Source organism: Chelon labrosus, assembly GCF_963514085.1.
Source record: "Chelon labrosus genome assembly, chromosome: 5".
In the NCBI taxonomy this organism is placed as follows: domain Eukaryota; kingdom Metazoa; phylum Chordata; class Actinopteri; order Mugiliformes; family Mugilidae; genus Chelon; species Chelon labrosus.
This window is the reverse complement of record NC_140341.1, coordinates 31,222,677-31,239,479: the sequence shown is the minus strand read 5'-3', so window position 1 is coordinate 31,239,479 and position 16,803 is coordinate 31,222,677. Positions and strand designations below refer to the sequence as shown.

The following is a 16,803-nucleotide window of genomic DNA, read 5'->3' as shown; positions in this document are numbered from 1 at the left end:
TTGTCTGAAATGAGGGACACGTTGTTTAAGATAAAATGAATGTGATGGTATACATGTTATGCTGTTGTACACAGATGATGATATCCATAATATATAGATGGAAAGCTTGACAGGAGTAACATTACCAGAGGAGGTACCTTTATTAGGATTCAAATTATTCAAGTGGTCAAAAGTAGCTACAGATGATAATTTGTTTTTGAACACTTAAACAAATAGTTCAATCATAGATAACACTAGATTTCATTCAGTTTTATTTTTTATTGAGAAAAAGTTTAACATACTGTAAGTCATCGCAGAGCATTTTACATAGTAAGACATTGTAGTATTATAGAGGTTGTCAGTCTCTTTAGTCCAGTATTACACAGCTTACAACTGATAATAATAACTAGTAAATCTGTAACATAATGAATCTGAGAGCAGTCTTTTCATGGCTGAGCTTGACCACCCACACACAAACAGATGCCTTGCTGCAGCCCACCAGCAGCCTCAGTTGTTATTTTGAAAAACATTCACAACTGTTCTGCTCTCTCAGACAACAAAAGTCATGTCCTCACTGACAGAGTGAAGTTTAAAGCTCTACTGCTCGGTGTCATCAAATCTTCAGATGCTGTTTGAAATAGATGGGAAAATCACAGGTTTTTCCAATTTCAGTGTGTGACTTTGATCACAAATGGTAACCTAACAGTCGTTTTCCCATTCAGTCAACACATAAAATGCAATGCTTTTTGATGTTACATGGAATGCAGACATTTTAAAGAGTTATTGCTTAATTTAACCAAGTAAAAGACTTGTTGAAATAAAAAGTGTGTTTAACAGCGAACCAGTTAAGAAGCCTGCATAAACAACACACAAGCAGCAGTAAATACAATGCAGGCATCTAAATATGGTAAATACTTTCACGCAGAGCAGAGATTCCATAGACCTTATCTTTATATACTGTATTTATATGCACTAGGGGTTGTACAGACTAGTCGACTTCACTGCTGTACCATGACGCTTTAAGCTGGAAGTCGACTAGTCACTGATCTATAACACCTCAGAGAAGACAGGTGAGGAGCCCAGTGGGTGATTACAGCTAATTAACAGCGGTTCATCAAGTGTGTGGAAATACTTCACTACTAAATATGTAAGTCAGTGAAGTACAACAGAAGTACTACTGCAATGCACACTCATCTGAAAAGGCATCCGCTAACGCTAGCAGAGGAAAGGTCCAAATCCTTTGGAAAGTAGTCAGTTTACAAGTTTCCTGGAGATGTGATTTACAGCTCTTTACTGGCTCATTTTACTGTCCTGGGGGTAACTCATTTTATACCATTTAATACCGTCTGTAAGGAATGATAGGATCAGAATCATTCAAACTTAGACATCTCACCAATAAATATCATATTGGTGGGCTACCTGAGTTTGAATTATTCTGGAGCACTGATTATGGGAAGTTTGGTAAAGACCTTTACGTTGACAGGTAATCAAACCCATATCAACTGCTTGGAGGGCAGCAATGCTCACTATTATACCACTATAATACTCTGCCTGGCCAAAAAAAAAGTCACCACCTGGATTTTACTGCATGGGCGATTATCTTTAATCCCAACTGATGCAATGAGTAGCTTCTCATTTCTTAAACAACCATGTCAAAAGACGCATTCCAATGTCTGTTTGAGAAGGGTCAAATCATTGGCATGCATCAAACAGAGAAAACATCTAAGGAGATTGAAGAAACTACTAAAATTGGGTTAAGAACTGTCCAACACATTATTAAAAACTGGAAGTATAGTGGGGAACTATCATCTTTGAGGAAGAAATGTAGTCGGCAAAAAATCCGAAATGATCGTGATCAGCGATCACTTAAATCACAAAGAAAAAACAACAGTAGAACTCAGGGCTATGTTTAATAATGAAATTTCCACCATACAGTGTGAAGGGAACTCAAGAGATTGGGACTGAACAGCTGTGTAGCCTTAAGAAAACCACTAATCAGTGAGGTTAACCATAAAAAAAGGTTTCAATTTGCTAGGGAGCATAAAGATTGGACTGTGGAGCAATGGAAGAAGGTCATATGGTCTGATGAGTCCAGATTTACCCTGTTCCAGAGTGATGGGGGCATCAGGGTAAGAAGGGAGGCAGATGAAGTGATGCACCCATCACCCATTGCTGCAGTTGGTCAGGTCTAGGTTCACCAACATTATGTGGCCAGCTTTCAATGGATTTTTTATTCCCTGATGGCACGGGCATATTCCAAGATGACATTAGAGGTGTGTGATACCGCTAGATTTGGTAGTGATCCGATACCAAGTAAATACAGGGCCAGTATCGCCCTGTATGAATGAATTTTTATGACATTTAAGTGTTTTTGTGATTGCCTTTTGGATTATTAATCGGTTAAAATCCAGTACAGAATTTGGGCAAAGTTTATAAGGGAATAGAAAATACTTTGTTATCACAATAAAAGTTTTTGTTCAGAAACAACACAAAATGATCACTTGAGGACAAATAAAAACAAATAATTTTTCAGGCAGAGTATTCAGAAACTATACTACAATTATAAAACTAAATCTCTCCCTTCATTGCACTTCTTTCTGGATTTGGATATATAAAATTATCACTCCACAACAAATATTATAAGTAATGTAAGGAAGTGTTTAGGAAGTACAATACAATACAAAAATAAGACAACATTTCTCCCCTTTAGTGCACTTTTTTCTTCTTTTCAGGGGTCTGTCGGGGCCAGGGGGCTGGAAAACTAAAATATAACCTAAAATATAACCAAACAGCCCTACTCTTTCCCTCTGCCATTCTCCTGCTCCTTTTCTGCGTTGTGTGTAATGCGTTGCTGCTGGCCGGGCCTGGCTGGTAGTGGTGGGCGGTGTTCGGTCACCTGGAGTCACGTGACGGTACAACAAACACACAAGGGGGGAAGAGGAGCAAAATGAGCACTACTGTTCAACCCAGTAGAAGAAGTACACAGGAACACCGGTGTATACAGTCAATGGTATAGAGCTGGTGGAGGGTATTTTCCTTTATAACTGTAGGCATGTGCATAGATCGCGTTTTTACTAAATATGACGCGATTGGTCTAGGCTCAGTTTGTCAGTCCCCTGTGAATTTCCATCGATTGATAACAGGCACCTTCAGCATCAGCATCAGGTCAACAGGTACCACCAACAGGCTGGTCATTTTGTGAGCACAGTCCATCATCAGCTTTCCCTCTCTAGTCCGATGCTCTAGTCATGTCCGATTATGTCCCGTCTTTTACGTCATGTCATCCGTAGAGGTTAAAAAAGTAACAAGCCTGTTTTTCCAATGTAAGGAGTAGAAAGTACAGATATTTGTGTACAAATGTAGGGAGTAAAAGTAAAAGGTCGCCAGAAAAATAAATACTCAAGTAAAGTACAGATACCTGAAAAATCTACTTAAGTACAGTAACGAAGTATTTGTACTTCGTTACTTCCCACCTCTGGTTAAAAGAGAATCAGTAGTGTTTCGAAGCACTGAGTAAAACCAGGAGGAACATCTTGTATCAATTTAAATGTAAACTGTATGATTGGTCTTCTCAGGCTTCAGGGGAAGGAAGTGGCTATGAGGAAACTAAATCCTCCAAACCAGATGTGGAGAAACACAAATGGACGGTATGGAACAACATTTATCATATCTTGCATCTTGAATATTTAGCTCCTTCATTAAAGCTTTGGTAAATGAATGATATTTCACTGTTTCACTGGAATGGCACTGTTACTACCCCTGTTATTTTGGTACTTTTATTCTGTGTGATACATTATGTTGTAAACATAATGGGTTGCAATTGGAAATCAATCTGAAATACTTGATCAATGAGTTTGCTGTAAAATTGTATCTAAAAGGCATGCAAGGCATGTAAAAGAATTAATGAAGCACCGTTTCCTGCATTATCAGTCTGAATTAATCTAAATCTGAATGAATTTTCATGACATTTAAGTGTTTTTGTGATTTGCCTTTTGGATTATTAATCAATTAAAATCCAGTACAGAATTTGGGCAAAGTTTATAAGGGAATAGAAAATACTTTATTATCACAATAAAAGTTTTTGTTCAGAAACAACACAAAATGATCACTTGAGGACAAATAAAAACAAATAATTTTTCAGGCAGAGTGTTCAGAAACTATACTACAATTATAAAACTAAATCTCTCCCTTCATTGCACTTCTTTCTGGATTTGGATATACAAAATTATCACTCCACAACAAATATTATAAATAATGTAAGGAAATGTTTAGGAAGTACAATACAATACAAAAATAAGACAACATTTCTATATATATCTGAAATATTTGATCAGTGAGTTTGCTGTAAAATTGTATCTAAAAGGCATGCAAGGCATGTAAAAGAATTAATGAAGCACCGTTTCCTAAAGAGGATACAAACAGCTGATCAAGCCAGACGTATATGTATGGATTACTGACAGCAGACTGTGCTTCTGCAAATTAAGTCATCCCAGAGTTAGATATACTACTGATGTCTCAAGTTACTCGGCATAACTGAGTGAACACTCATTCATCAATAAAGATTAAGATCCGTAAACTGTCTGCTTCTGTCTTATACATTTGTGACAAAGTCAAAGTAAAATTAGTGTTCAGGGCTTTTTATTTTAGATTCAGTCAAGTTATTCAGCATGAAAGGCACAGGCGTAAAGTGTAGAGCATTGGTTCTCTTTATCTGTTACTTTCTTTTGCTGACTTCCTTTATCTCTTTCTTTGTCACTCTGTATCTGTAACACATTTAGCTTTCTGTCTTCCTCTTTCTGCTTTTTGTCTCTCTCACACACACTGAAATTCTGCGGACACCCATTCACATCTTCCCACTGTTAGATAGCCTAGCACATCCCCCACCCCGCACTACCATGTACTGTGCATTCATTCACTCCCACTCACAATTATGGTGGAGTGTTAGAGAAACCAGATGTCAATTTGGATTCGATGTGATCCAAGTGAGAGGCCCCCTGCCGCAAGGCTTTGTTATTCTGACTGGTTTCTCAATCAACTGCGTGTACAGGAAGTGACAGAGTTGTAAAGAAAGTTGGAGAAGGAGACAAGGAGGGCAGGATCAGTCGGAAGTCTCTTCATCATTACCACTCTAATACTCTGCCTTGATGCAGCTTTTACGAGGGACTTTTCCCACCTGTGCAGTAGGCATTTATTAGCATCATACAATATGCAGTGCAATGTAAAATGCAACAGCTGCCACATAATGCCCACCTGCCAATTTTTATTTTTTTTTTCCATCTGACAATCTGTTCACACAAAGTATAACTTACTCCACACAATTGTCCAACCTGTGCAATTAAGGCAAGTCGGGACAAAGACGAGTCGGGGAAGGGGGAGGGTTATGAGTGAGATTTTCCATTATGTCATTCTGGAATTCTTGGTGATAGATGACAGAGTCAGTAATTCACTGAGGGTGTTAAAGTGTTCCCTTCAGCATGAAGTTTCTCAAATAAAAAAAACCGAGAGTCTCCTTAAGTTTATATTGTTACATGGAGATAAATTCATGGAAAATATAGCAAGTATACGATACGATACGATACAACTTTATTTGTCAGTTTGTGCTGAAATTCTTTTTGCATCCCTGGGCAGCTCATTTAAGGATAATAAACAATACATACATATGTTTGCAATGATTTACTAATGATTAGTTAAAGCAGACGTATTAAGACGTGCACAAATCAGTGCTGTGAATGACCTATTACTCAACTTAATTAATCTTAGTGGGGCTCTGGGGAAATGGTGCTGTTGGAAGAAACTGTATGACAAAGAAGAAAAAGTCATGTTTGCACTTTTCCTCGCAGTAACTCTTGATCCTCAACCTCATTCAACAAGATAATTATTTTCACTTTTTCACTTTTCATGTGGATATTCACTCAGTGCTGATGGTCATTGTAGCTGATCCAAACAATAATTTAATCTGTGGATTTTGTTTGATGAAGAAAGCTGAATTTCTGAGTTGTCTTCAACACAGCTGTTACTGCACCAGGATGCATTGCACACAAACGACTTGCCAAACTTGTGGAGGTTGGCATTTCAAATCCGGTGTGCTGGCTGCCACTGTTACATTATCCATCGACTAAAACAATGTAAAATGGACATAATTTGAATGTTCTTCGCTGGCTAAACGTAGCGTTGCATCACTGTTACTCATCTTCCCTCTCTGCCCTGTTGGTCTTGGTTTACCAGTTTATCTTCAGAGAAAGTCTCCAACACAACTCTGTCCGAGTGAGGAGTCGAACTTGAGTGCATTGAAGAATGCATTTTTGTCTATAGTATAGCCCTAATTTGAATAAATATCGATAAGGTTGAAAACTGTCGCTTGACCATTGTCACTCGTACCTAGTCTTTCACTTTTTTTACTGTCAGGAAAATTGTCTGTCCTGGATGTTGTTTGCAATTAGGTCTTAATGAGAGGTTAATGGTAGGTTGTGTGGTTCAAATCCATCAGTACTGTTGTCTGGATATCAGCCTTCTACCCATAAGGCCCAACTGTGATGAATAGGTAAAGGAGTGAACAAGCTGGGTATTCTTTATTACATAAAGATACGCATATGAAGACTTAGAGCAATCATTAAAGCTCTTGCCAAATACTGAGCATAGTCCGTGCTGTACAACACAGTGGGGAGAATGTTTTCCCAGAGAATAAACTGGTTAATTATCAATGCTCTTCAATACCGTTAAATTCCACAGGTGACAATTCGAGGTGTGTGATGAATAGGCTACTGGGGGGGGGGGGGGGGGTATTTGCATTATTTCCTTTCTTTCTACTCACAGGTAGTTTTGGGAACGGAGTGACCTCGTATCCTCCAACTGCCTATTGTTCCTGTTGCTTTTCTCTGTCCTGCTGTGTTTTTAGTGGCAGACTGGAGGCTGGCGTGTAATTAGAGTTAACCTTGCATTTTAGTATAATGCAATGTAAATAAAATTAAACAAAAGCTACAGAAGATATAAAATTAATGGAAGGAGAAGCTGAAGCTTCGAGACTAAATTTTGAACTGGTATTCTTCTACTGACAACTGAGGTATTTTCATAATGTGACACTCCTGTCCTGGAAATTGATTTGAATTGTTTTTTATAAAGAGGCCATCTAGGTCGGTGTTATTTTCTAGTGTCTTAAGCTATTATGATTTATAAGACTTGTCCTTTCAACTGAATTGTCCTTGGAGTAGCTGCAAGGAAACCACACATAAACACAAATACTAATGCTACTGGACTATATAGTCACTGAAATGACATTTTGTAACTGCTGGCTATATCTGTGTGTTAGACTGGGAGCTGTGTTCCACAACAGTCTTAATAAGAGTCACATCAAGAGGAATCCTGCATTTGGGCTTAGGCATGAGTTGTTACGGTTTTATCCAGGGGGGATAGGACCCAAGTGCAGGACGAAGCGTGACGAGGCAGGAGTGAGCAAAGAACTGAGTTTAATAAAACAAAAGGAAACAAAAGCGCTGCAGAAAAAGCAGGAACTCCAGCAAACAAAAATCTAAACTTTCAAAAGACAAAAAAGGTAACAAGAAACTAAAGGCGATAAACACTCAAAACACTGAGGGTACTGGTAACACACAGAGGAGCAACAACACTAAAAACACTGGAGACACACAGGGGTGGTAAAAACACAGTAGAATGACACGACAAGGAACAAAGGGGAAGGCAGGGCTATATATGCACACACGAGGAAGAGGGGGTGATGAGACACAGGTGACAGAAATCAAGAGACAGACAAGGAGGAAACCAATTACCTAATGAAAAGCACAGGGAAACACAGGGAGTAACGCAACAGGAAATCAAAAACTTAACAAAACAAAACAGGAAAACAAGAAACATGAACGAAACTCAAAACGTGAACACAGAAACCACAGAACCAGAACCATCACATGAGTTGCCTTACAGCTATTAACAGTTAAACAGCAATTACTTGGCCAGCAACAAAAGCAGTTTGCCAACAAAATGAAGAAAAAGACTCTCTGGCTTGCCATACACTTGTTTACTCAATCGGGTTTTAGAAAGGCTTGGTATAGAGCTAGGAAACATCTTTGGCTGCACTATTTTTAAACATTAATGCTGCAAATGAATAAATGGTAGTAATAGTGCTGAAACATGATTAATTTTGGTTGGGGTTGTTTAGGATCAATGTTAATGAGGAAAACTTTTTCCCACGCAGCACTTATGTTTTTAAAGTTCTCCAGTGTGTGTGTGTGTGTGTGTGTGTGTGTGTGTGTGCGCGCGTGTGTACATTGCATCTTCAAATGTCATCCACTGCCCTTCTTAAATACGTATTGTATTCTTCTGCAGACCAAACCTCCATCATTACCCATTCCACAGCCACCAGTGTCTAAAATAGATGACGTAACCTTCACAAGACAGACAGGTGAGTTTCCCTTGATACAATTATAGGACAGGAGTAAAATATTTGTTCATCAATTACTTTTTCATGAAAGCTCTTCTTCTTTGAAACTCCCTCTTGCTATTTATCAAATGCCACAGTCATTCCTAAGTTTATATATTTTTCAAAGATGCACAATAGATGTCATACTTTTACATACCAACACTTGACTTTGCTGAACTGTTTGGTATAAAGGGAAGTGTAGTTTAGGCAGTGTTATAAACACATTCACTGACAAATATCTCCATCTAGTGGACAACACAACTTATTCATTGTGCAGGCTGGAAATTCTGTCATTGTTGGTCATATAACTAACTCCAAATGTTCATGTTTTTTTTTCAGCAGTTTTTGTTAAATTTTTTGGCATGTCCACTGTAGTTGCATTTTTCGTAGTATCACAACTGATACAAATGTCAAATGAAAACAGATTTCGATATAAATATGCATCAGTTGAATGTATGTCTAATCCAATCTGAACAGAACCTAGTCAGTTTCAAGTTGTCTAAAATATTACTTGTAATGCTGCTACTATCTCTAGTGGGTGCAGAAAACAAATAGCAAAGCTAGGTTAAAAAAAATTAGACTTGGTGGATAAGTGACTGAAAATATTATTCATCCGGAGACTTAACTTGTGTTTTGTATTGTGTTCAGCAAGTGACTCCCAGCACATTTCATTTCCTGTGGAGTCCAGGCCCGGAATTCCTGGGTCACCAGGTGGGTCGAGGAAAGTTAAACACAGACAAAGCATCCAAATTTTTCTACTCACTTTTCTTATGTTCTGCTCACTCCATGTGAATTCCTTATGTGGGACCTCACATGGATTTCAAAAGCATACAAGCAAAGGAACACATGAATATATGTATCTACCTGTATCTAAATGCTGAGAAAGGAAAAGACAGAGAGGGAAGAAATCTACTATGGTAAATCTTCTTGTATAGTTCTTACAAATAACAAGAAAAAGCAGGGCTAGTTTTGCAGATTAGCTAAGGAAACTAATGCTACAATGTGTGGCATTAGTTTATTTCATGTTGGTGTGTTTTTTTTTCTCACCACTGAGCTGAAATATTCAAGATGTCCTTCCGGTGGACATTTTGCTGTGCATGTGAACAATGTTGACAACGGGTGACTTCTACACAGTGTTGGGCAAGTTACTTCAAAAACGTAATACATTATGTATTACTTGTTACTGTCATTTCAAAGTAATACGTTATAATAATAATAATAATAATAATAATAATAATACATTTAATTTATAAGCGCCTTTCAAGACACACAAGGACACTTTACAAAACACAAGGACACAAAACAAGACAGAGCAGAAAAAATAAATAAAAAATAAAAATAAATAAAAAATACATTACATTATAATATTACTGTCTCTGAATTGTAAGGCATTACACTGCTACTGCATTACTTTTAAGTTACTTTCACCAAAATAACTGCAAATATATATATATATATACTTATTCTAAATGTATCTTATTATGCTCCTAGGCTTAAGGCTAACAACAGAAGAATGTAGTAGGCGCAGTCAGGGGCGATTCTAGGGTCAGAGCTTTAGGGGTGCTGAGCACACCCCACCAAAGACTGGAAAGACAACAATAAATGAGAGAACACATCTTCCTTTAATGTCAAACTACTGTGTCACAAAGCTTTGGTTTAAAAAATAAAGAAAAGAAATTGCATTTAAATGAGAAGATGAGGTAGGAACAATAAGTGCAAAACAAACTTAAGGTCAGTAAACGTTAAAAAAGCAACCCCACCTAACCTCCTAAAAAATATTATCCAATCACAATTTTTTTTTTAATTCCCCAATCTTTGTAAGGTAATTAGAATGCTGAAAAAAAATTTTTTAAATAAGTTTTTATTTTTAAGATTTCATATAACTGATGGACGACATTTTCCTTAACGAGAAAGAGAAAGGTACCAAAGCCCCACCCCTTTACCCCTTTAACATCAACACATATGCACAAACCAAAAGCTTAATATAAACATCTTTTCACTAACTTAATGTTAGCGTAGGAATGCTCTAAATGTTTCTTTGGATTACTTGTGCTATTTCGCGACGTAGATTGATGTTTTGGTTTCGCACATAAAGTGCACTTAACTACTATGCTCCTCATATCTTTGTCTCTAACAAACTGAAAATAATGAGAGTATGTCCATCTCGAAAATGTACTGTCCGACGTCGAGCCTGCTTCAGCCCTACAGGAAGAAACGTTTTATAATTTGCGCGGAATTTTTCTCCTCTGCTGATCTCGCGGTGTTATTGGCGATAGTATAAAACAAAACACCACTTAATTTCAGGTTAAAATGCATTGTAACGCGCATTACTGACCTTTGTACCGAGTAAAATATTACCCAATTTTTTTTTTTTGGAATGCTTTACATTACCGCGTTACAGCAAAAAGCAATACATTACAATAATTACATTACTTTTGTAACGCGTTACTCCCAAAACTGCTTCTACACAACTGTAGTAGAAGCAGGTTACATGCCATAGTCTCTACTGAAAGTGATGTACTCAGTGTGACGAGTATGAGATCAAACTGGGAGGGGTAGGAGGTGTACTCAGGTACCACCTTGAAACCTTCACAGGGCCTGTGAATTATGGCCATGCAAACTGGTATTTTTGCTCCATCAAACAAAAAGCCCTTTTTCTTCTCTTCTTCTGGGACCAGGCAGTGTCCTCTGTTGTCACGAATGAATCCTTAATAATTTTTATAAGCTTTTTATGAGGAAAAAGCTTTAGTCATGATATTAATGACTTGTTGTTTTCCAGGGCCATCTGGGAGTAAAGGAGAGAAGGGCGACAGAGGGGACAAAGGAGAGAAAGGCGATAGGGGTCCAACTGGGCCAAAGGGAGATGCAAGCTCTAGCTCCACTTCACGGGGTGGAGCCCGTGGAGAGAAGGTTTGGACCTTTTTTATTTTTGACTTATTGCCCTTTTAGTTAGCCTGGATCCTCCTTCAGATTCCCAAAGGAACGCCAGAGGATATAACAGGGGTCTTCAGCGTTTTCAGGCCAAGGACCCCCAAACTAATGGAGAGATGGAGCGGGGTGTTAGGGCTGCTCAATTATGGCAAAAATCATAATCACGATTATTTTGATTGATATTGAAATCATGATTATTAAAGACAATTATTAGACTTAGACTTAGATAAACTTTATTCATCCACAAGGGAAATTGCTTGGTCACAGTAGCAGAGTTGCACATAAAAAAGAAAAAACTCTTAAGAACCACAGATAAAAGAAAGATTAAATAAAATAAAATAAAAATAAGTAAATAAAATCTAGTAAAGTAAAAAAAATAAATAGTATAAGCAAAAATATACAAATTAGCATATTAGCATATGGACAAATGTACAAGAAATAGAGACGGAAGAATATATATTATATACACAGGGATGATAGTAAGGTGCAATAGTGTCCATTAATTCAGTTCAATTTAAATTCAATTTTATTTATATAGCGTCAATAACAATACAAGACGCTTTACAAAAACCCGGCCTGAAACCCCCAGAGCAAGCCTGAAGGCGACGGTGGCAAGGAAAAACTCCCTTTTAACAGGAAGAAATCTTGAGCAGAACCCAGCTCATATGGAGGGACCCATCTGCCTAAGGCCAGCCGGGTACAGACAGAAGAAAGAGAGAAGAGAACAGCAAGATAAACATACATCTGTCATAGATACACATATCTGACTGAAGCGTACATGTGGAATCTTATGATACAAACTGATGATGTTACATGACAGTTTGAAAATGTAAGAGGAATCATAACAAGACTAACATGGAGTTATCTGTTACAGAAAGGTGAGTTGTTGTACAGCTAGACTGAGAATGGTATGAAAGAAGTCCTGTAGCGTTCAGTGTGGGAGCGGAGCTGGATCAGTCTGTTGGAGAATGAGCTCCGCTGCCCCTCTATAGTCTGGTGTAGTGGATGTGACGGATTGTCCATGATGGAGAGCAGTTTGTCCAGTGTCCTCCTGTCCCTCACTGAGACAAACATCTCCAACTCACTGCCAATGACATGAGCCTTTCGGATAAATTTGTCGATCCTACTTATGTCCTTTTTGCTGGTGCTGCTCCCCCAACAAACCACAGCAAAGTACAGGGCACTTGCAACAACAGTCTGGTAGAAAATCTCCAGCAACTTGCTGAATACGTTGAAAGACCTAAGCTTCCTGAGGAAGTAGAGTCTACTCAGTCCCTTCTTGTACACAGCACCACTGTTGTCCCTCCAGTTCAGTCGGCTGTTCATGTGGACTCCCAGGTACTTATATTGGTCCACTACTTCCACATCCAGGCCCTGGATGGTGATGGGGTCTGCTGGTGTCCTCTTCCTCCTAAAGTCAATGACCAGCTCCTTGGTCTTGTCCAGTAGGTGGTTTGCCTGGGACCACTCTACAAAGTCTCCGATCAGTGTCCTGTACTCCACCTCCTGTCCATCACTAATACACCCAACCACTGCAGAGTCATCAGAGAACTTCTGCAGGTGGCAGGACCCAGAGCTGTACTGGAAATCAGAGGTGTAAAGAGTGAACAGAAATGGAGGGTGATTTGATTCATTGATTTGAGAACAAGCATTTATTGAACTTTTAACTCTGGAATTTCTTTTAACACAATGTTTGAACTGAAAAACAAGAAAAATACAAATAAATAAGACAAAAATATATTAATAAAATTAAGTAAATAATGAGTAAAAATAAAAAAAAAAACCTATCCCAGACTTTGGCTGCGTGGTTAATTTATTTTTCAACATTTTATTTTAATACAAGATTGGCAAGCAACAGTACCTCAACCAATGAGGTGAGCGGGATTTCCGCTGTCAGCTCATTGGTCATAGAGCAGGAGATGGCCTGGGAATACATTTAATTGTCATATAAAGGGGGCGCCACAGTGGCGTGGTGGTTAGCACTAGTAGTGTAAAACCCGGATCTTTTGAGGGATTCGGATCGGTCTGAGTCACTCACTTGTATGAGCCAGGTTTTGCGAGTCACTTGACCCAAAATGGCCCGATTGCGAAAGAAAGTGTTTCCAGTACATCCACTCGAGACATAATAAAGCATAGTAAACACCTAATACAGGACACCTAAATACACCTAAATTGCCATTTATCAGTTGTGATACATAGCCACTGAAAATCATATCAAGTATCTTACATAAGCCTAAACCTAAAGCTCAAAATTAAACTGTGCAAAAAAAAAAAAAAAAAAAAAGGGTCACTACTACGAAATAATATTTTATTTTCTTATGGTCTAAAATGTATGTGGAGTGGATGCAGAGGCTATTAATTCACTCACAACGTTAAGTTTTGTTTCTCTGCCGACCGAGTGAATGGCTGTTGACTCCCTGCTCTCGGTTAAGCCTGGATTATGCTTCAGCGTAGTGATCACGCAATGGTCACGCAATGGCCACGCAGTTGCTTGGACGCAGTCGTGAGACCGTGATGGTTCTGCGTGGGGTTTACGTGTCGAAATGCAATTCAATGCCACACCGGTAGAGGGCGCTATGATTTTTTGTGACCGACCGACCGAGACTCTTGTGACGTATCTCGCCTCGTATAGTTATTTACCTTCCAGCTTTTGACGTAGTCACAGTGTACGATGGACACCGAGACAGAGAGTCTGGCGTTGGAGCTCCAAATTATTCAAGCAGAGGAAGAAATACTTCTATTGCAAATTAGGGCACGACAAAGGAGACAATGATGTTTATGAGTGGAAACCGGAAAAGCGGTCTCCAGCGGATGTAGTTAGCGGACCAATCACAGCCAATGCCGCTGCGTTGCTGCTGCGTTGCTGCTGCGTTGCTGTTGCGTCGCCTCGACGCGCGTCGAGGATTTTTGGGAGGTGCACGTCTGGCCCTTGCGTAGGACGCACGGGGGTCCGCAAGGACGCAATAGGTCCGCAATAGGTCCGTACGCACGGACGCGCTGTGTCAACGCGGAAGCATAATTTGGGCTTAACTTGGGCTTTAATGGTAACAAACGTCGACTAAAGCCCAAGCCCATTCATATCTATTAATGAATGTTTTTAATGGACAGTTATTATAATATTTACATTTTCTAAGAGCTCAACTGTCCCTCACCTTGCCCCTGTAAATATATTTTAATAAGGTTTTAATAAACACACACTGTATATAAAATACACACTGTGATTTAAGACTAGATGGTAATGTCCACACAATTGTTTTAGAAGAAAATAGGAAATTCTATGGAATTTGGTCAGATGTTTAAGATATTTGATTATTATTGGCAAAAACGTAATTTTCCACTTAGTAAAAGCTTTAGAAGTAAAACTTTAGTGACAGTCAAATACTAAAATGTAAAACGAAAAAACACTTACCAAAGCAGTCGATTTCCTCAAATGTCCACAGATAGACAGTCAGGTAAATCAGAAATGCCGGCAGGTAAATCCCCTTCGATGCGTTTACATTTACCTGACGCGCTGAATGAATTAAAAACCCCGCTACAAGGGCTGAGGGAATGACGTCGCCCATGGTAACGTCTCTCTGATTGGCTCATCTTTCGCCGGAAAGCGGTTGGAATCGGGATTGGCTGTTAGCGGCTTCACGGTTGCACATCGTGGTTGCAAGCAGCTCTGTCATTGGCCAATTCGCGGTTGCTTTGCGGTTGCTACTCGTGCCGTGATTGGCTGGAACGGAGGGGCATTTGCTCGACTCACAGCCGGCCGTAGGCGCCTCATGAGTGGCGGATCCGCTATAGGTTCGCTACTCATGAATCCCTGCTGGCTGAGTGCAGGTGGTGCTGCTAGTGGTCAGGTCGAGTACATTTTGTGATCTCACTCGGCAGAGAAGCAAAATGTACGTATGTTTGAATGGTGCCGTTTATTGATTATATATTAATTTTTACACTAAGAAAGAGTTCAACATTTTCCCTGTATACGCACTCTACCTCACCACTACCAGCAGTGGGCACTGGTAAAAAGTCGCTGTTGTTTGCGTACTTTTGATTTAAGGTCCAATACGATAGCAGCCCTTCAGAATCAGAATCAGAATCAGCTTTAATGGCCAAGTATGACACATACAATGAATTTGACTCCGGCAACTTTTCTCTCTGGTACAGAAGCAGCTTAAATAAGTGAAATAAAATTAAATAAAATAAGATAAAAATACAAATAAATCTGAATCTGTACACATCAGTGGCGGCTGGTCAATAGAGGGCGCTAGGGCGCTGCCTCTCCTGTGAAATATTGACTGTTTTATATATCTACCAAGATCAACCATGAATCAATCAAACCTAACAAATACGAAATAAATACACAAAAATACATCGCGTTTTTACTTGTGCAATGGTATAGTGGTACCCGCCACACTGCCAGCAATCATTAAATGCGTCTGACTCTAGGCTAAGCTTGCGATTTGCCATTCGATATAAAGCCCTCCTCCAGGTCAATGGCGCCGGTAATGCTGGAGTCTATGAGAGCTAGCAAACTTTTTTACTGTTTACGAGCAGAAACAGCTTTTCATTGGCGCGTGAAAATTCGATTCTGGGTCGCAGCTCTCTGCGCCCAGACCAATGGCATTGTTTTCTATTTTTTTAATCTTGGCATGATTGGACAATTCATCAATCAATCCCGCCCACAGCCAAAGAGAGCGGTGGTGCCGGAAGTACGGTTCCCATTCATTTCTCCTATTGACGTTTGGAAAAATCCGTATCTAAAGAGTTTTAGAGCATGTCTTAGGATAACCAGCTACGGCTGAACTCATAAGCATATAACATATCATTTCGAGTGAAAAAAACGAAGAGAAAGTCCAAAAAAAGTCAAAGGTACAAGACTGAGTACATATTTTCATTTCCGAGAGAAGGAACTACTCATCCCATAAACCACCGCGCCTCACTGAAGGCGCCTCACTGAAGTCGACTCGAAGCCACAACTTCAAAAGAGCCTTTTCAGCGACTTCCAAATCTGACGACGGCCACGCGAACTTTTTCCTCCAGTGATTTTTATATAGTGAATGTGCAGTTAATATCAGTTCTTTCAGTAGTAATCGTGTCAATAATAGCGTTTTATATAGGTATTGTGTATTGAAGTATATATTTAGCATCGTGTATTTTATTGTGTATTTTATATTGTGTGCGTGTGTGAAAGCGGTTAACGATAACGTTAGCAACATGGTGCAGTGCTTTGTAGGTCTTATCTCTCATGCTCGCCCTTACAAACTCCACAAGCTGACCCTCGGACACGCTACACTCAACAACATGACCCGATTTCAAGTGGTTTTCACCCCTCTGGTCACTCTTGTTTTCATCCTTGAAAAAAGCCAGCATTGGCAGCCAAGGAGATCATGATTGCACTGATAAGTCTACCGTGCAAAAACGCAACACAGGTTCTTTTTTATTTATTTGTGATCGTACAGTAGACAGTAACGTTACAGTAG

General features: G+C 39.2%; 1 protein-coding gene across 5 annotated transcripts in view; it reads left to right on the top strand.

The window, feature by feature from the left end:
* The window catches only part of col18a1a (collagen type XVIII alpha 1 chain a), a 109,252-nt gene that overhangs the window by 72,394 nt on the left and 20,055 nt on the right, over positions 1–16,803 (top strand). For 4 of the 5 annotated variants that reach the window (XM_084544375.1, XM_084544374.1, XM_084544372.1 and 1 more), the window contains 3 exons: positions 3,555–3,626; positions 8,314–8,389; positions 11,187–11,317. In XM_084544375.1, the coding sequence (XP_084400501.1) occupies positions 3,555–3,626; positions 8,314–8,389; positions 11,187–11,317 (279 nt within the window). The remainder of the gene's footprint in view (positions 1–3,554; positions 3,627–8,313; positions 8,390–11,186; positions 11,318–16,803) is intronic. The other variant, XM_084544373.1, reaches the window with a different exon arrangement.